This window comes from Akebia trifoliata, chromosome 1 (assembly GCF_017979445.1).
Source record: "Akebia trifoliata isolate Shusen 1 chromosome 1, ASM1797944v1, whole genome shotgun sequence".
Taxonomy (NCBI): Eukaryota; Viridiplantae; Streptophyta; class Magnoliopsida; order Ranunculales; family Lardizabalaceae; genus Akebia; species Akebia trifoliata.
Window position 1 is genome coordinate 24,192,862 of NC_141375.1, and position 20,411 is coordinate 24,213,272.

At 34.2% G+C, this 20,411-nt stretch overlaps 1 protein-coding gene and 1 long non-coding RNA gene across 5 annotated transcripts; both read right to left on the minus strand.

The window, feature by feature from the left end:
• Nucleotides 1-1,169: 1,169 nt before the first annotated feature.
• LOC147411116 (acetylornithine aminotransferase, mitochondrial-like) lies at nucleotides 1,170-7,107 on the minus strand. The gene is made up of 4 exons (XM_086444623.1): nucleotides 7,003-7,107; nucleotides 6,043-6,520; nucleotides 3,083-3,517; nucleotides 1,170-2,106 (listed from the first exon to the last, which is right to left on the minus strand). Exons 2-4 carry the CDS (start codon nucleotides 6,469-6,471, stop codon nucleotides 1,567-1,569), a joined length of 1,404 nt encoding a protein of 467 aa, XP_086300749.1. The 5' UTR covers nucleotides 6,472-6,520; nucleotides 7,003-7,107; the 3' UTR covers nucleotides 1,170-1,566.
• Nucleotides 7,108-14,003: 6,896 nt separating this feature from the next.
• Nucleotides 14,004-18,750, minus strand: LOC147411117 (uncharacterized). 4 transcript variants are annotated; one of them, XR_015179027.1, is made up of 4 exons: nucleotides 18,343-18,750; nucleotides 18,167-18,251; nucleotides 15,208-15,571; nucleotides 14,004-14,052 (listed from the first exon to the last, which is right to left on the minus strand). It is a non-coding gene; the product is annotated as an uncharacterized LOC147411117 (long non-coding RNA). The 4 variants fall into 4 exon arrangements; XR_015179026.1 differs by lacking the exon at nucleotides 14,004-14,052 and adding an exon at nucleotides 17,274-17,344 and having other exon boundaries at nucleotides 14,070-15,571; nucleotides 18,343-18,748; XR_015179025.1 differs by lacking the exon at nucleotides 14,004-14,052 and having other exon boundaries at nucleotides 14,074-15,571; nucleotides 18,343-18,739.
• Between the last annotated feature and the right edge of the window lie 1,661 nt (nucleotides 18,751-20,411).

Genomic DNA, 20,411 nt, shown 5'->3' on the forward strand with positions numbered 1-20,411 from the left:
AGTAGAAATCAACTACTACAAGAAGAAATTATAAGTATATAAGTTTATACTTACCTCCAACTCTCCAGTAAAACCCACAAAATCTCTACACCCAACTTTAGTAAGAACCCAAATAAGAAATTGATCTCACTCCCGTTGTTACATACCCGCAACAACCATGTGAAGATCACCCTCAAAAACCTTAAGCATCTAAGTTTTATAAGAAAAAAAAAATACATACATAGAGACTCAATGTTTTCTCATACTCTAACAACAACAAAAAAAAAAAAAAAACCCTTTTCAGAAAAATCCCTTTTATGGACAATTACTATCATCTAAGAACTCCTTTTGTTTATCATAAATTAATGAAATGATATTACCCAAAATACCCTTAGATAAAACCCATTAACCTTAAGAAACAAAATAATGGTGATTTTATATCACCAAACCCTATACAACAAAGCAATAATTTAAATTAAAAACCAAAATTACTAATGATCCATGAGACCCTTTTGACCAACTCAGCTTTGGACATTCTAATCAATGAAATCATTTCGATTGATTATTAATTTTGGAATAACGATTTTCTAACTAGAAAGTCTTGACTCGATCAATACTCGATTGACATGTTACAGACACAAAACCATAGATATGTTTCCTTGAGATACACAAATGCAAATATCTCAAATATTCATCAATGGATTTTCAAAATTTGAATTAAAAAAATCGAATATTATTCGAAAATTTTAGATTTCAGATTCGAATAGTTTTATATATTCAAATCCCTATCGGATACAGATTCATATCCTAACATTTCAAATCGAATATTAACACTTGATTAAATTTTTATATAAATAATATAGTATATAACAAATTACTTTTTTAATAATGAAATTTCACTTGGATAAGGAAAATTTATGTTTTTTTTTATATTCAAATTCTAATTTTATATTATCCGATTGGATAATCAAATTTGGATAGAGTTTTAAAATATTTGTCGGATTCGGATATCAGATAAAAATTTCGGATTTGGATATTACTGTATCCAAATTGATAAGCAATTGTTGACAGCCCTACATCCAAATCACCCCTATTTTAACCACAATTTACATAAAGAGAGCTTCTCAGAGAGAGAGAGAGAGAGAGAGAGAGAGAGAGAGAGAGGGGGGGGGGGGGGGGGAGGTTAGAAGTGACATATGAAGTACACTTAACATTACCAAATTGAAAAACAGAAATACAACTTCCTAAACATTCTATCAAACGAGAAATTCATCTCCACTAAGGGGCATGTTCAGCACCCGACTATTTACCTTATGTGTTTTGTCCTACATGGGGCAAGAAATTTCGGAATGGGCTGATTTTTCGTGAGGATGATCTCACCATAGAAATCATCATCACCAAAAATCAGCCCATTCCAAAACTTCTAACCCATGTATGACAAAACACGTAGGGCAAATGGTAAGAAGCCAAACATTTTCCCTCCACTAAAAATATATGTAAAAATGGGAAGAACAAACACAATTAACCACAACTAAGGATTGAACTAACACGCCTAAACCACAACTAAGGATCGAAAACATCTTCATACTACTTTGAACAATTCTCATCGAGTGCAGGCAAGCATTCTACGAGAATCTCAACTGCAAGTTCTAATTCTTGCTCCGATATGATCAATGGAGGCACAAGTCGTACAACATTTCCTTTCCCCGCGGTCAGTATCAAAAGGCCCGAACTACGGCAAGCATCCACAAGTGGTGATGCAGGCACGTCCAACTCAATCCCAACAATAAGCCCAAGCCCACGTACTTCTCTCACATGAGTGTTCCTTCCCAACTTCTGTATTAATAGATTCTTAAAGTACTGACCTTTCTTGGAAACACTGGCCAAGAACCCGGTTTTCATGATTTTATTCAACACTGAAAGGGCAGCTTTGCAAACGAGAGGCCCACCCGCAAAAGTGCTTCCATGGTCACCATACTTCATTGCAGAAGCAACTCTCTCGGTTACTAGGACAGCACCAATGGGTAGACCTCCAGCGAGAGGTTTTGCGAGAGTCATCATGTCTGGGAATACTCCATATGCCTCATGGGCCCAGAGGTTCCCAGTTCGGCCTAATCCACATTGAACCTAATAATTCAAAAAACAGAAATGGTTAATTTGTAAGTATGATAAAGAAAAAAAAACTATTTATTATCAGAGAAACTCATGATAGAAGATATAAAGTCTATTGGAAATAGTTAAAAGGTTTATTCTTCAAGCATAGAAAAAGCTAATAGAATTATTCTCGTTGATTAGAAAAATTGCCAAAGTACTTGTTTTGGGAAAGCGTCCAATAGACTGCAACTATGCCATTGGGCTTCTGTTAAAGATGTGGTGCACTACCAAATACTATCCCCATACAATACAAATTACAAAGTTTTTCCTAATCAAGCTTTAGCAAATGATAAGAGTTTGTAGTTATGGCCGAAGTTCATTTCAAGAACAAAAACCAACAAAATGTACCGATCGAAGAAAACAAACACCAAAAACAAAGAAATCTCATAATCTAAAAATAGTTGGGAATTGGGAGATGATGGTGACGTATACATATTTACAGAATATCTCTCTCAATAGAGTTGCAAGTAGAAACAGGATTCATGTTGCTGACCACGAATAGATGAGGGATGAATGTTAGATGATGACGACAATGGAAATGTTAAAAAAATCACCAGTAGCAAACAATAATACATAAGTAAATAATTGAACAAGTACGAAAATGATGATGATGATGTATTTTTCTCAAGCTCCATTGGCTCCCCTGCTACTTGGATAGGCTGAGTCAACACAAACTGCAAACCAGGACCTCAAGATAAAGACTTTGAAAAATGTACCAAAGAGATCTTGAAAGACAAAGATCAACCCCAAGAAATGAATATTTCCATAAAAATCTATAGATAGATATCTGAACAGTTTGTCATCTTTTTTAACTACCCAAAGAATGTCATAGATGACCAATGCTAGGATTATAAGACTTGGCTTAAGGAGCCAACCGAATGATGCCACATATGCACATTTGTCCTACTATCATAAAGTAGGTATCCTTCAAAATAAAAGAGTTACCTACCTCATCAAAAACCAAGAGGGCACCCGCATCATCACAAGCACTACGCAATGATTGCAAAAATTCCTTTGTGGCGCTGTGAATACCCCCCTCACCCTGGATGGGCTCCACAAAAACCGCCGCTGTTTTGCCACGTTGAATAGCTTCTTTTGCTGATTGTATATTACCAAATTCTAGGAAAGTGACTCCAGGCATAACAGGTTCAAATGGTGACCTGTAATTTTCTTTGCTTGTCAAAGCTAGAGCTCCCATTGTCCTCCCATGGAAGCTATTTGTAAAAGAAATAAACTCTGTGGCTGGCTGTTTCTCGTCAGGATGCAAAAATCTTTGAAGTTTCCTCGCAAATTTAATAGCTGCTTCATTTGCTTCCGTTCCAGAATTTGTGAAGAAGACACGATCGGCAAACGAGCTATCCACAAGAAGTTTTGCAAGCTCAACCTGCAATATTGTATATTCTTTTTAGCCGCCATGAAACAGATAAATGATGTTAACAAGTTAAAATCACCAATGGAGCAATGAGAATGTCAAATAGAACCCAACTTTCTCTTACACGGGAAGAGCATTTATTAATGTCATGTACAAACACAAACAAAAATAAATTGTTAAGCAATTAGTAATCCACCTATTGACTAACTTTTGTAGATGGCACATTTTGGGATCCCACACCTCGTAGTATGAATGGCTACATGTGAGCTTAGTTAAACCACCAAAAATTCCACATAGATACGTGTGATGAGCTAACAATGCCCAATCATTTCTACACACCACCACACATAATGATTTGTACTCTATTGATCCCACGGCAAACCACAAAGAATATTATGCATGTTGATTTCTCATATGATGAACTCTTACCACCTCAGTGGCTCACCAAGCGGGCCCTATTGGTGCAAGGAACAAGACGTGGTGATGGGTGTGGCAATGGTGGTAGTGGCGGTATTGTGGTGTAATGGTGGTTGTGGTCACGGCGGTAGTGTTGGGTGGAAGTCGAGGTATTTTGGTTGTGGTGAAAGTGGTGGTGGTGGGGGCATCATGAAGGCATGAGAAGAAGTTGGGTGGGTGGTGGTGATGGTGGCTGATGAGCAGACATGGTAGTGGAAATGAATGACTAGAATCTTCAAAGCTTTACAAAACATGATGAAATTGTGTACCTAAAAGGGAAAAGGCAACACCCAAATTGCTCAATGGGGAAATGACGAAAGATCATCTGAAAGGTCTTTCCATGGGTCAATCAAGATCAAAGATTTAAGAGAATTGGTGAAGATTTTTCTTCTCCAATTTCTTGAGACCCTTTCCAAGTGAGGTACACTTCTAATGCAATCCTTTGGGCTTTTTGAAGGACAAAGAACTACACTAACTTGCCTACATGGTGGAGAGACATCTTTCGTTTCTGGTGAAAATGCAACAGATAAAGGATTCATGGAGTGGTTCCACTGCATGTCTGGCATAAAAATAAAAAAAATAAAAAAGAAGAAGAAGATGGTTTGTCAACCTATAATCTTGAGTCCTCTTCTTTCCCTTTACATTCAGTCCTTATTAAGTAACGGAGGGGGAAGTCTCAGACTCTTTCATCAATCTTTTCAGATAACCTTAAACAAACATATGGAATTGAACATTCCAAATGATATCCTTGGAGAGTTAACAAGTCTGACAAACCATGGTTTAATCATCTTTCTTTCTTTTATTTTCGTTTTTTTCTTTTTCTTTTTCCTTTTTTTGTGAGTAGACATTGGCGCTACTATTTAGGAGACCTTTTTTCAGTAAAACTCTTTTCTCTCCTAGTACCAAAAAAAAAAGAAAAATATAAAAGACGTCACTGCTTTGAATAAAGAGATGCAGCATGTTAAGAAGTTTGAATAAAGAAACAGTTTAAGAGATTGAAACATTGAAGAGTCTAAAGGTCAGCATCATTGCAGAAGAAAAGTACGTCAAATTTTACTGCACTTGATGCATGAAGGATTACTTTTTTCATGATTAAATCGGTTGAGAAAATTCCATAAAACTACTATAACAATTGGTTGAGAAAATTTCCAGCTAGTTATATACAAGATATAGACAGTTGATTTGTATTCCAAGAATGTGAATGTCAGTAAGTTTAAGACTAAAGTTATAAATATTTACAACTTAGTCATTGTAATTAGGGGTGACTATTTGATCACTTGATATCCCTCTCTCACATGCACCCACATACGCAAACCAAGAAATGTGAAAAAAATAATTCAAGTACACACAAAGAAAAGCCATACAATGGGGGGTAAAAATCACAAACATAATCTTAGGTATCAAATTTTATTAGTTAGGACTTCGATAATGTTTAAGCTTTAGGGCATTAGGCTATATAGAACTAAAGTTAGTTGGTTAATTTTAGGGATCAGGATTGATTCGATTCAGATTGAGATGAATTTTAATTTTGAATCATGTTTTCAATCTCATTTTCCTGTCTCATTTGCAAATGAAACCCGGATAACTCAGACGAGAAATCATGTTATCTCAAGCGAAACAAGGTCTTTTTTACAGATCCATTAGAAGGAAGAAGAGCATGAAAAGGGCTTAACTTGGACTTCCTGTCTTGTCTTGTTCGTGAACAATACTGGTCTCTTGGGCATTTTTCGAAACCATGTTTTGAATTAGGGTTAGTTAGGTTTAGATTTTCTTTATAAATGTTTATTATATTTTTCATTTAGAAGTCATGAATGAAAAATCCAATCCACCTCAAAGGAAATCACTATTTCATCTTCTTCATATTTAATTCTTATTTTGATATCTAATTCATCAAGTTAGGAATTAAGTTTGTAACAAATAACTAATTAAAGCCCATGAACCAACAAATTACGAACAAATACAAAGAAACAAACAAAAACAAAAATAAAACCCAATGAAACACTACAAAACAAAAAAACAAAAAATTAAAACAAATACAAAGAAACAAAAATAAAACAATGGAACTTTGAAAAAAACTTCACCTGAGGGATTGAGTAGTAGAGATTGCTGAGATGAGTGAGAGTGTTCGCCTGCTCTGTGACAGCCTTCACCCAGTCTGGATCACCATGGCCGAGAGCATTAACCGCTATACCAGAGGTCATATCCAAATACTCTCGCCCTTCAATATCATACAATTTACAGCCATTGCCACTCGAAAGAACAATTGGAGTTCTAGCATAAGTTCCAACTATAACACTAGCCTCCATAGCTATAACCTCTTTACTCCCCTCAAACCATAATTTCCCCGAATTAGCAGAAACCGGTGCTTGCTCCTCCAAATTAAGACACGAAGAAATTCTCCCAACACCATTAACTCGAACAAAAGATCTTCCTTTCTTTAGGTTAAACAAACAAGGACGATCGATTGCAGGAGAAATTGAATGGTTGGGTAATAAATTAAGAGAACTCATGTTCAAGAACTCTCCTTGATCTCACAGAAAAGCTTGATTTCAAGTTTAACTGGTCAAATAGATACAACAGGAAGAGATTGAGATGTCTTAAATATATTAAAAAAAACGCGACTAAGGAATAAAGTTCAAGAACAAATTCTGTAAGTTATTGAGGAAAGGAGGAGATTCGATGCCAAAGAAAAGTTGCTGAGATCAACGGAGAAGAGTTCGTGGACAGCTGGTGCAAATGTCAGTTTCAAAATTGACCGCGGTGAAAGGAAGTTTCGAAATTTCAAAATTTTCAAAAATGACAGCGGAGCCTAAGACCAGGGCTTTCAACGGAAACTTATCGGTTCGAATGCAGCTCTATTCGAATCCGAATCCGATTTTTTTAATGATATTCGAATTCGAATCCGACGGATAATCCCAAAACACCATTCGAATTCGAATCCGATTATCCTGTCGGATATCGGATAATATCCGATTCGTCCGACAAAACTAAAGAAGGAGAGAGAGAGAGAGAGAGAAGGGGAAGCAGCTGGGGTTACTTACGTGGGATGCTTGCGGTGATTCTTGCCAGAGATCGCTTGTAAAAATCGTCGGTGCCCCTCTTGTAACCTGTAAGGGGAGATGAGGAAGAAGAAATCTTCTTAAAAAGGCTTCTTTAATAAATATTATTATATGTGAGAAAGGATGGGAGATATTATTATTTTAATTTTAATAATATTCTAATCTTATTTAATAAATATTATTATATATCTTTATATTTCATCGAATAAGATATTATCGAATCAAATGTATCAATATCTGAATTCGAATCTGTTATCTATTCAAATCTGAAATTATAATCCAAAATTTTCGGATAAGATCCCATTTTTTCAAATCGAATCCGGATATAAAATTACCATGTTTACAACTATGGTTTTAAATCTCGGTTGGACGTCTCGTCTCGTTCATTAACGAGATCAAGATGACTGGTTTGAGTCATCATGTATCGATCGAGTCATCTCGGTTATCAATGAGACATAGGATTTTGCCCTTAAAAAATTCTAAAAAAAATAAGGTTCATTGGTTGCAATATTTATTATCATTTATATATTTATTAAAATAAATAATTATATTGGATGGAGAAATGCTGCTAGATCACAAAATCACATTTTCTGTAGATCACAAACATTTATTTATTTAAGTTCTTAAAAAACACTATATTTATTTTTATGAGAATAATCACAATTGGTTTACATGGGCAGTTTTAAAAATGGGACAAATTTTATGATTGTGTAAAAAACAATTTTTCAAAAAAGGCTACTTTCCACCGTTGAATTTTCACTTTTAAGTTTGGGATTTATGCGGAAATTGAATAGCCATTCATTTTCAAAACCTTAGATCAAACACAAAATAAATTGTTTTTTTTCAAAAAAAAAATATTTTGGATCTGAGTTTTTTAATGAAACTTAGAGTTGTGGTATTGGATTGCTGATGTGGTAATCCATTTGAGCAAGTAAAGCTAAAAATCTTTTACTAATTACTAAGGAAAATATTTATGTTATAGGTTTACCGTATGCAAGATTTCTCCGTTTTTTTTTCCGCATTTAATGAGAAATATCAGTTATCTTGCTTATATCGTTCAAGATTTGCAAGATATCATGCTTGTCTCAGGAGATAGTGTGATATTTGAATCACACGATATTTCCTTATCGTCTAACAATGATATCGAGATGACTCGTCCGAGTAAGGTCAATCTCGGACAAGATTTAAAATCATGATTACAACAGGAAAGTGTCAAAAGCACGGTTTTAAAACTCGTTTTGACATCTTGTCTGTGAACGAGATCGAGTCGTCTCGAACGAGATTTTCAACACATTTGAAATGTCTACTTTAACAATGAGAAAAATAAACGTGGATTTTAAATCTCGTCCAATACATTGACTTGTCTATCCGCCTTGTTGGTGGATGATATCGAAATATATTGGATGAATCATCTGGATCTTAAAAGAAATTTAAAACCATGGTCAAACGTGAAGTACTTTTAGAATGACCCATTCATGGATTGTTCCAATTCTCTTAGAATCATTTCGCTAAGAAATATTGAGGAAAAATCGTGGTATCTGAGAATAATACTTTCTCAAGAAAATGCACAATCAAATGCACGAATGAATTACATTTTATATAGAAAATCTTTTTTCAGGCATTTGGTTTGCAATTAAAAAAAATCACCGATTCCGATCTCGAGGGAAATAGGGTGTTTGATTTTCGGGGATAGAAAATGATTTTTTCACCCTCTTCAAAATATTTATTAAATTATGGATTTTATTTTTTCACTTATAATCGTGGGAAAATGAAGATGGAAAAATGAAATTCACCCTATTTTCTATCCCCAAATCAAAATCCTAACCTTATCTTTTCTTCTTCCCCACCACCATCATAATAACAATCATATTTATCTTCTACATCACCGGTCACCCCTCTCTCTCTCTCTCTCTCTCTCTCTCTCTCTCTCTCTCTCTCTCTCTCTCTCCCATGTTCATCTTCCCCATGATTTATCGGATGAAATCAACCAATGGGTTTTGATTTTCGAACCCAACCCATTTCCACCAATATTTTTTCATTGATTTCAAATTTCATGAAAAATTGCTTTAAATGCAATCAACACATAGACTAACTACATATAGATGTTCAATTTCAATAGGAATAGTGTGTTATAAGTAAAAGTTGACGTGCCAATTGAAGTTCTCTTTATTATCAAAATATATATATATATATATAATTCATAATAAATGAAGAAAAAAATAATGATTTTTTGAATCCCCCACTCAAACATACTCCCCCTCTACTCTCCCGACGTGGCATGTGAAAAAATCGTAGATTTTCCTTGAGATACACAACCACATGTGTTTATCGGGATGTGTAGTTATGCATCCCAAGGAAAGAAAATCTACCGTTCTGACAAATGTCATGTCGGGAGTACAATAAAGGGAGAATCAAAAAATCACAATCCAACAAAAAATTGAGAGATATTTGAACACTATAAAACTTGATCAGCTACTATCAAGTTTAGTTCTAACTCAGATCTATTCCCAAATTCAAATTTAAGTAAAAAATGATTTAAAAAAAAAAGCTTACTGATCAAAGTAAGTACTAGCTAGTTTAGTTGGTAAATTCTTTGCGTGTGTAGACATGAAAATGTTCATCTTTGAACATCAATGCTACGTTGTTTGGAGTCGCCACCATTTTTTTTAAATGAATGTGATTGGGCACCCAAATCAATTTTTGAAAAAGTCATTTTTCATGATATTTTAGTGACTCATTCGTGGAAAATGTATGGTCTACCTAAAATCTAGGTAAAGAGATTTTGTTAGAGAATGGGAAAGTGTTAAGCACCCAATTCTCTCCACCTATGGTGGTTACCTTTAGATTTGGCCATTTTTTAAAAGATTAACATAAAAAAGAAAATGCATGAGATGCATGAAGTGGGTGGGTGCACATGGTGCATATGTACCATTTTGAAAAAGGATTTAATGTCAGTATGGACATGAGGAATATCATATAAAAGAGGATATCCCACGAAGTCATCACATTTTACATGAGTTGGAATGTTGGTTTAGGATTTTAGAGAAGTTCCATGAATAGAGTTCCCTTTAGATCCACAACCTTAATGTATGCATGCTTAGCTAGAAACTTAGTGTTTTAACCCCATCAAGAGAGTTATACAATTCTTCATCATAGCCAAGCAAATATGGTGTATGTGCATGGTGTATATTATAATGCATGAAATAAAAGTGGGTAAAGAAGGGCTTTAACCTCCATCCTTTCGACCAAACTGCCTCAAGCATTCCATGCCCAAAGTTGAGATTCAATCTACTCGGGATGAAGGAGGATTCTCCATTACATCCTAAAGGCTATTAAAAAGAAAAAAAATGAGAGGGATAGGAAAAGAAGATGCAACTTAAAAAATAAATAACAACTACTATACCCACCTTGTCCCTTTGGAAGTCTTAAATGAACTTGAACTAGAGATGAACTTGAGAGTTGAAGGATGTAGGTGAGGGTTGAAAGAGTTGAAGGTTGAGAGATGAGAGATGAGTAGAGATCTTGGTAGAGTTTTAGGTTGAGAAATAAGGGCTTCAGAGCATGAATTATTCATAGAAAATGAGGAGATTTATAGAGTTTTTGGAGAACTTTTGGGGATAAAGTGATCCAACCCTAAAAATAATAAGAATAGACATAAGGTTTAGGTTATTTCTTTTAGGATTTTTCATTTGTATGAGGACAAAGATAACATTTGTGAAGAAATCCTAAAAACATTCTTTGATCTTTAATTTTTATAAATAGAGGTGAGAGAACAAAAAATACTTTTGGGAAGATAAATAAGGGAGTGACATGTGTAAAGGTGGAGTGGTAGGTGAAAAGTAGACCTTGGTTCATTTGTAAATAACTTATAAAGCAAGGGGTGAAAGTGTATTTTTGAAATGGACCAATGGGAGAACAAAAGTACTTTTTAGGAGGGTGAGTAAGAGAATGACATGTGTAAAAGTGAAGTTGTAGGTAAAAAATAGATCTTGGTTCATTTGTAAATAACTTATAAAGCAAGGGGTGGAAATGTATTTTTGAAATGGATTAATGGGAGGACTCCATGTATGTACTTGAAGATTCTCACCTTTTGAGGGTATGATTGGAAGTTCTCTCAACTTTATGGATTATTACCAAAGACCCAAGAACATTTTTGGTTTGACCAACCTTTTTGAGAAGGGTATTCTTGGATTTTCACAAGGGGGATTGACTCTCCAATTAGATAATGCATTGGGCATTGGAGACTTATGAGAGATCAATATGTGTCATCTTTTGAGGGAGTGTGAGAGAATGGGCTTAGAATGGACTTGGGCTATGAATTATGAGTATTATGGCTATGGACTTAGTTTATGGATAATGGGTTTGGAGATGGACTTGGTTTATGGATAATAGTATTATAGACCTTGGGTTAAGGGTAATGGTATTATGGACCTAGAATTAAGATGTGGGTGATGGATCGGTTAATGGAGAACGGATATGGATCTGAATTATATCATAGAAGTGGTATGAAATTAGATTGGGTTAGGGACAAGGTTGAGCATGCAAAATTATGTGACATAATGCATGTATGCATGAAAATGATACTAAGTAACAATGTAGGTCCGTCGAAAAACTTGAGTTCTAAATTGAAATCAATTCGAGGAAATTTGGATTTTCCTAACGGATTCGTGCAAATTGGAGTGTCTACAGCGTGATGATATGAGAAACCTGGGTTTAAATTCAGTTAGTATAAAGTTATTGAACTCAATAAAAACAAACTTACTAATAAAAAGCTTTAAAAAAAAATAAATCAAAAAAGAGCTCCACTTTTTTACTCAAAATGATATCATGCACAAGAGACTCAAATGTTTACCTAAATTCTCAATTGTAATATTTGAATAAAATTTTAGTGGAAAAAGTTGAAAGAAAGAAATTTTTATAAATGAATTTTTAAGAGAGTTACTATTGGCACCCCAGCCTTTACTTATTACACAAAACTAAAAATAAAGAAAATGATGAATCTCCATTTCGTTTGTTGAAGATGAAGAAATTTCAATTTCAATACATTGTTCATTTTAATTCCCAATACATGCTTTTACAATGAATTCATCACTTTTATAATCTACAAATTTGTGAAAAGCAACAAATTCACTGGAAAATCATGTTTTGGGAATTAAAATGATCAATGTACCGAAACCTGAATTTGGACATAAGTTGTGCACGTTTTGAAAAAAATCTCATAAAGAAAATAAGTAAATGATTGGGAATAAGTAATAGTTGTGGTGCCAATAGAAGCTCACTTTTTTTTTTCTAGATTTCTATTTATTTTTTTTAATTTAATATTAATATGAGCATAATCATAATTGTAAACAACTATTGAGATGGTTTGAACGTGTTGTAATGTTGATATAATAATTAGAAAGAACCATCGTAATGTTTGAATGGTGTGTTCTAATTTTTAATCGGGGTGTGACAAAAAAAAATTAAGAAATTGGGTTGTAATAAATAAAAGTTGGCGTGCCAATAATAGTTCTTATTTAAAAAAAAAAAAAGAATTAAGTAAAATATTTGATCTTATCATTAACGATTTTTAATTTGTCATTTGAATGCTCCACAGCAAATAAAAATTTTATTCAAAACTTCACTCCAAATCTTTAACTTAAGTAAAACTGAGGGCATGGCTAGATTTTCCCTCCACTAAAAATGTAGGGTGCCAAACATTTTCCCTAAAAATATATGTTAGAATGGGAAGAACTGACACACTTAACCACAACTAAGGATCGAACTGACACACCTAACCCATACCTAAGGATCGAAAACAACTTCCTACTACTTTGAACTATTCTCGTCAAGTGCAAGTAAGCATTATACGAGAATCTCAACTGCACATTCCAATTCCTGCTCCAATATGATCAATGGAGGGACAAGTCGTACAACATTTCCTTTCCCCGTGGTCAATATCAAAAGGCCCGAATTACGGCAAGCATCCACAATTGGTGATGCGGGCACGTCCAACTCAATCTCAACAATAAGCCCAAGCATGTGTACTTCTCTCACGTGAGTGTTCCCTCCCAACTTCTACATTAATAGATTCTTAAAGTACTGACCTTTCTTGGAAACACTGACCTCAGTGCCTCACCAAGTGAGCCCTATCGGTGCAAGGAACAAGACATGCTGATGGGTGTGGCAATGGTGGTAGTGGCAGTGTTGTGGTGTAATGGTGGTTGTGGTCACAATGGTAGTGTAGTGTTGGGTGGAAGTCGAAGTATTTTGGTTGTGGTGAAGGTGGTGGTGCTGGCATCATGAAGGCATGAGAAGAAGTTGGGTGGGTAGTGGTGATGGTGGCTGATGTGCAGCAATGGTAGTGGAAATGGAACGTAGAATGACTAGAATCTTCAAAGCTTTACAAAACATGATGAAATTGTGTACCTAAAAGGGAAAAGGCAAAACCCAAACTGCTCAATGGGGAAATGACGAAAGATCATCTTAAAGGTCTTTCCATGGGTCAATCAAGATCAAAGATTCAAAAGAATTGGTGAAGATTTTTCTTCTCCAATTTCTTGAGACCCTTTCCAAGTCAGGTACACTTCTAATGCTATCCTATGGGCTTTTTGAAGGACAAAGAACTACACTAACTTGCCTACACGGTGGATAGACATCTGTCGTTTCTGGTGAAAATGCAAACAGATAAAGGATTCATGGAGTGGTTCCACTGCATTGTCTAGCATAAAAATAAAAAAGAAGAAGAAGAAGGTTAGTCAACCTATAACCTTGGGTCCTCTCCTTTCAGCCTTTTCTTTCCCTTTACTTTCAGTCCTTATTAAGTAACAGAGGAGGAAGTCTTGAACTCTTTCATCAATCTTTTCAGATAACCTTAAACAAACATATGGAATTGAACATTCCAAATGATATCCTTGGAGAGTTAACAAGTCTGACAAACCATAGTTTAATCATCTTTCTTTCTTTTTCTTCTCTTTTTTTTTTTTTTTTTTTTTGAGTAGACATTGGCGCTACTATTTTGAAGACCTTTTTCCAGTAAAATTATTTTCTCTCCTGGTAACAGAAGAAAAGAAAAATAGAAAAAATGTCACTGCTTTGAATAAAGAGATGCAGCATGTTAAGAAGTTTGAATAAAGAAACCGTTTAAGAGATTGAAACATTGAAGAGTTTATATGTCAGCATCATTGCAGAAGAAAAGTGCGTCAAATTTTACCGCACTAGATGCAATAAGGGTTACTTTTTTCATGATCAAAGACCTAGGTGATGCTTCCATTATACTACTATAACAATTGGTTGAGAAAAATTCCAGCTAGTTATATACAAGATGTAGACAGTTGATTTGTACTCCAAGAATGAGGACGCCATTACGTTGAAGACAAAAATTATAAATATTATTTTAGTGCAACTTAGCCATTGTAATTAGGGGTGACTATTTGATCTCTCTCGCTCACATGTACCCACATAAGCAAACCAAGAAATGAGAAAAAAATAATTCAAGTACACACAAAGAAAACCCATAGAATGGGGAGAAAAATTCACAAACATAATGTTAGGTATCAAATTTTATTAGTTAGGAGTTCGATGATGTTTAAGCTTGGGGTGTTAGGCTATATGGAACTAAAGTTAGTTGCTTAATTTAGGGATTAGGATTGATTCAATTCAGATTGAGACAAATTTGAATTTTGAATCATGTTTTCAATCTCAGTTTCTTGTCTCATTCGCAAATGAAACCCAGATAACTCAGAAGAGAAATCATATTATCTCAAGCGAAATAAGGTCTTTTTTACATATCCATAACTAGAAGGAAGAAGAGCATGAAAAGGGCTTAACTTGGATTTCCTATCTTGTCTTATTCGTGAACGATACTGGTCTCTCGGGCCTTTTTTGAAACCATGTTTTGAATTAGGGTTAGTTAGGTTTAGATTTTCTTTATAAATGTTTATTGTATATTTTCATTTAGAGGTCATGAATGAAAACTCCAATTTATCTCAAATCAAATCACTATTTCATCTTCTTCATATTTAATTCTTATTTTGATATCTAATTCATCAAGTTAGGAATTAAGTTTGTAACAAATAACTAATTAACACCCATGAACCAACAAATACAAAGACACAAACAAAAACAAAAATAAAACCCAACGAAACACTAAAAAATACCAACAAACTAAAACAAAAACAAAACAATGGAACTGGAAAAAACCTTCACCTAAGGGATCGAGTAGAAGAGATTGCTGACATGAGTGATAGTGTTCGCCTGCTTTGTGACAGCTTTCACCCCGTCTGGATCACCATGGCAGAGAGCATTACCCGCTATACCAGAGATATCCAAATATTCTCGCCCTTCAATATCATACAATTTACAGCCTTTGCCACTCGAAACAACAATTGGAGTTCTAGCATAAGTTCCAACTATAACACTGGTCTCCATCACTGTAACCTCTTTACTCTCTTCAAACCCTAATTTCCCCGAATTCGCAGAAACTGGTGCTTGCACCTCCAAATTAAGACACGAAGAAATTCTCCCAACACCATTAACTCGAACAAAAGATAAAGCTTGATTTCTAGTTTAACTGGTCATATAGATACAACACGAAGAGATTGAGATGTCTTAAATAGATTAAAAAAACGCGACTAAGGAATCAAATTCAAGAACAAATTCTGTAAATTACTGATGCAAATGTCGATTGAAAATTGAAATCCTATTGGTTTCGATAATTTAAAAATGACAGCGGAGACCCAAGTCACCTTTTCAAGGTTTCTCTAAGATTTTCTAGAAAATATTTTCTACATAAAATCAATTTCATCAAATATGGAGATTTCAATTAATGTTTGATTACAATTTACAACCATGGTTTCAAAACTCATCTGAGACCGAGACATATTGTCCGAGTCATCTTGGTATCATGCATAGACAAGAAGGACGGACAAGTCAATTTTTCAGACAAGATATACATTCATTTTTTATTTATTTTTTTGAACGAGACATTTCAAACGTATCAAAAAACTCGTCCGAGATGACTTGCTATCCGGCATGGACGTGACAAGACGAGATGCAAAACCAAATTTTAAAACCATGTTTACAACTATAGTTTTAAATATTGGTTGGACGTCTCATCTCGTTCATTGATGAGATCGAGATGACTTGTCTAAGACATCTCGTATCGGCTAAGTCATCTCGGTTATCTGCCCTTTAAAAATTCTATAAAAAAAATAAGGTTCACTTTTGCAATATTTACTATCATGTCTATATTTATTCAAATAAATAGTTCTATTTTTTTTTATTCAGTTGTAAATTGGATAGAGAAATGCTGCTAGATCACAAAATCACATTTTATGTAGATCACAAATATTTATTTATTTAAGTTCTTAAAAACCCCTATATTTATTTTTATGAGAATAATCACAATTGGTTTACATGGATAGTTTAAAAAATGGGTAAAAAAAAATTCAAAATTTTGGACAAGTCATCTCTGTCTCGTCTAAGTTATAAAACAATGTTGCGTGAGGATAGCGTGATTCAGAACATCAATGGTGTTGATGAACTAATCAGTTATGAATCCGACTAGTCTTACTAAGGCCCCGTTTGATTCAGTTGCCTGAATCTACTGTCAGAAGCCGAAACACTAAAAAGTTTGTTTGATAGAGATTTGTAAAAGTACTGTATTGTTTACCAGAATCTGGTAATTATTGTTTGATACAGCTTCTGAAATCTACTGTATTAGGGTAAAATGACCAGAATATCCTTAAGGTTGATAGTGCACCCAGAATGTATCAAAAATTATCAGAATACCCTTATAAATATATAATTACATTAAATATATATAAATATAATAAATTTATATGAAAATTTTATAAAAATAATTTATTTAATTTTAAAAAATTATAATTCTAAAAAAAAATTTATAATTCTATAGAAATTTCGGTGGCATCTCCTCTTAAAAATGGACATATGAAATTTTCCTGATAAACAAAATACTTGCATAATACATAGGGAAAAGTAATGGAAAAATCTAAAATAAGCAAATTTATCTTATAAATCTACTAACTCTCATTGTGAAAGATACACAACCATTTGTTACATTTATACAAGTATGAATGTCAAAGTTTGACACAAGTAGGCCATGGATGGTCCAAATCCCTAGTTCTCTTCTAAGATAAATTAGTGATGGATTACCAGAGCCATCTAATCCAAGGAAGAAAGCTCCATTGTCGAAGGGAGAGTGCATTAAGAGACCTTGAATAAGGGAGAGGTCAAGACAATCCATCTTATACCTTCTGATAATAATTCTCAGCTCCATCTATTTGTCTTCTACCTCAATCTTCAAATTTGATTTAGGACAATCCTGAGCACAAAATAAATAATAAACAACTACCATACAAAGCATAAATTTTTTGATGAAATAATAGTCTCTATTGAGGCAAAGGTGTCAAGTAGCTTAGTTGGTAAAGTACCAAATACAAAGGAACCATCATTACTAACTAATGTTGTTGGGATGTGTGGAACTTGGGTGAAAGCTATGAGTACAAGGAGCCAAACAATGACAACGATTCCAACAACAACAATAACAATAACAATGGGTATGTAACCAAGAAATATAGCTTGAGTGACACAAGGTTCCACGAGAATGTTAACAACAACAATGAAGTTCAGATTGGTACCCATTGTAATGTTGGTCAGTCATGCCATTTGTTCTTGAGAGATATTTATCATTTAGAATTCAAAGAAATCTAACTTTCATTTGATTGGTGCCTCTTTTCAAAAAAAAATTGTTGTACCTAAGGGTGTTGAAGTATACACATGACGGTGGAATTTCCAACACCTAAATAGTAAGGACAGACTTTTTCATTTTACTGAGGTGGTGAGATCAGGACTGCCACCTAACCTTCAGAGGCATTGAAGGGCAATAAAAATAATAAATTTTATGTTTTTGGTTTAAATTCAAATTTTACTAAAATTATTCCTGAATTTCAATTTTTTTTCATTATCGATTGGATTCTTAGATGTTCATTCAGAACTCAACCTACACTATTCTCACACAAAATATTTCATAAGCTTGAAAAATGCTAACTATGTATAAGAACCAACCAAATCACTCTAAAAGATCAAATTTCCTAAATCAAAATAATTGCGAACTAGATGAAACAAGAATTTGTAGAAACTTTACCTTCCCTGCAACGTCCTACAACAGACCAGATCCGTTGGGCCAAAGTTGACTGTTGTTCGTCCCTGTGAGCTCAAATGTTTCGCAACTACAAAATCAGAGAAGAAAACAGATCTAAGAACAGAAAACGAAGAAAAATAGAAAATTTATAAGTTTTAAAATACTTAGTAGAGAGTTACCTTATCGATAACTCGGCCATTGAATGCTCGATTGAACGGGGGCTCTACTAACACAACTAATACGAGAAGAAACCCAAGAATCGATCGTTGATCGGAGATGCGTGCCGTTGTCAATAGAGATCTAGAGGTGTCTGTGGGGTTTCGGTTGAACGAAGAACAGTTGCGTGCTGTTGAGAAGAAGAGAGAGAGAGAGAGATAAAGAACAGATGGACGAGGTATTTTCGAGAAGAAGAGATGAACAGATGCGTGATTTGTCGAGAAAAGGAGCTGTTGTGCGATTCTGTCGCAGAGAAGGGAAGAAGAGATGTGGAGAAGAGATCGAGGGTACTTCGATTTTTTCTGCTGAGTCGTTTTTCGGTGTTAGAAACTCCCGCAAACGCGAATATAAAAGCATCTTTTATTAGCTTTTTCAATTTGTGTTTAAAAACGCCAATTTAAGAGTGAGATGCAGATTCTCACCTCAAAAGCGAAAAAAACGCTTCAAGAAGCGGAAACAAAATCACATTTTATGTAGATCACAAACATTTATTTATTTAACTTCTTAAAAACCCCTATATTTATTCTTATGAGAATAATCACAATTGATTTACATGGACAGTTTAAAAGATGGGTAAAAAAAATTCAAAATATTGGACAAGTCATCTTTGCCTTGTCCAAGTTATAAAACAATGTTGCATGAGGATAGCGTGATTCAGAACATCAATGGTGTTGATGAATTAATCAGTTATGAATCCGACTAGTCTTACTAAGTTAGTAAGGATTCCACCCTCAGTACCCTTACTAGGGGTCCTTGGGCTCACCTTGTGGCATCCAAAAATATGATCCGATGCTTTATGGTTGTAAAGGACAAAATTCTATGAAATTTGAAAAAAAAAAAAATTCAAAGATAAAATTTATTTTTCACCGTTGAATTTTAATTTTAAATTTGGGAGTTAGGTGGAAGTTCGGTAGCCGCCCATTTTCAGAACCTTAGATAAATCTAGAGGGCTGTGGTGTAGCTAATATGGTAATCCATTTGAACAAAAGACGTAGAAGACTTAAAATCTTATTATGTTAGTAAGGATAGTGTTTTTCATGGGGTCATTAATTAAGATCAATGTTTTGGAGGTAGAGTCTGACTATCCCAACAAAGTTAGTAAAGATTTAAAATCATGACTACAACAAGAAAGTGTCAAAAGCACAGTTTTAAAACTCCTTTTGACATCTCGTCTGTGAATAAGACCGAGTCGTCTCGAATGAGATTTTCGACACATTTGAGATGTCTCGTTTAACAATGAGAAAAATAAACGTGGGTTTTAAACCTCATCCGATACATTGACTTGTCTATCCATCTCGTTGGTGGACAATACCGAAATATATCGGATGAGTCATCTCAGTCTCAAAATAAATTTAAAACAATGGTTAAAACGTGAATTAGTTTTAATTTTAGTTTTAAAATGACCCATTCATGGATTTTTCCAATTCTCTTAGAATCATTTCTCTAAGAAATATTGAGGAAAAAATCATGTTATCTGAGAATAATACTTTCTCAAGAAAATGCACAATCAAATAACCAGTGAATTACATTTTTTTATAGAAAATCTTTTTTCGGGAATTTGATTTGAGATTTTTAAAAAAATCACCAATTCCAATCTCATGGGAAATAGGTTGTTTGATTTTCGGGGATAGAAAATGATTTTTTCACCATCGTCAAAATATTTATTAAATTGTGGATTTCATTTTTTCACCTACACCCGTAACAAAATGAAGGTGGAAAAATGAAATGCACCCTATTTTCTACCATCAAATCAAAACCCTAACCTTATGTCTTCTTCTTCTTCCCCACCACCACCATAATAGCAATCATATTTATCCTTTTCATCACTGGCCACCACTCTTATCCTCCTTTCTCTTTCTCATCTTCATCTTCATCTTCTTCTTCCTCAGATTCCCCCCCCCCCCCCATGATTTATCAGATGAAATAAACCAATGGGTTTTGATATTCAAACCCTACCCATTTTCCACCCTCATTTTTTCATTGATTACAAATTTCATGTAAATCGCTTTCAATGCAATCAAACATAGCCTAA

Coding starts and splice junctions, on each gene's coding strand:
- LOC147411116 (XM_086444623.1), bottom strand. CDS start 6,471: ATGAGTTCTCTTAATTTATTACCCAACCATTCAATTTCTCCTGCAATC. Junction 3,518..6,042: donor TCTACTACTCAATCCCTCAG/GTGAAGTTTTTT, acceptor ACAATATTGCAG/GTTGAGCTTGCAAAACTTCT. Junction 2,107..3,082: donor CCCTCTTGGTTTTTGATGAG/GTAGGTAACTCT, acceptor TTGAATTATTAG/GTTCAATGTGGATTAGGCCG.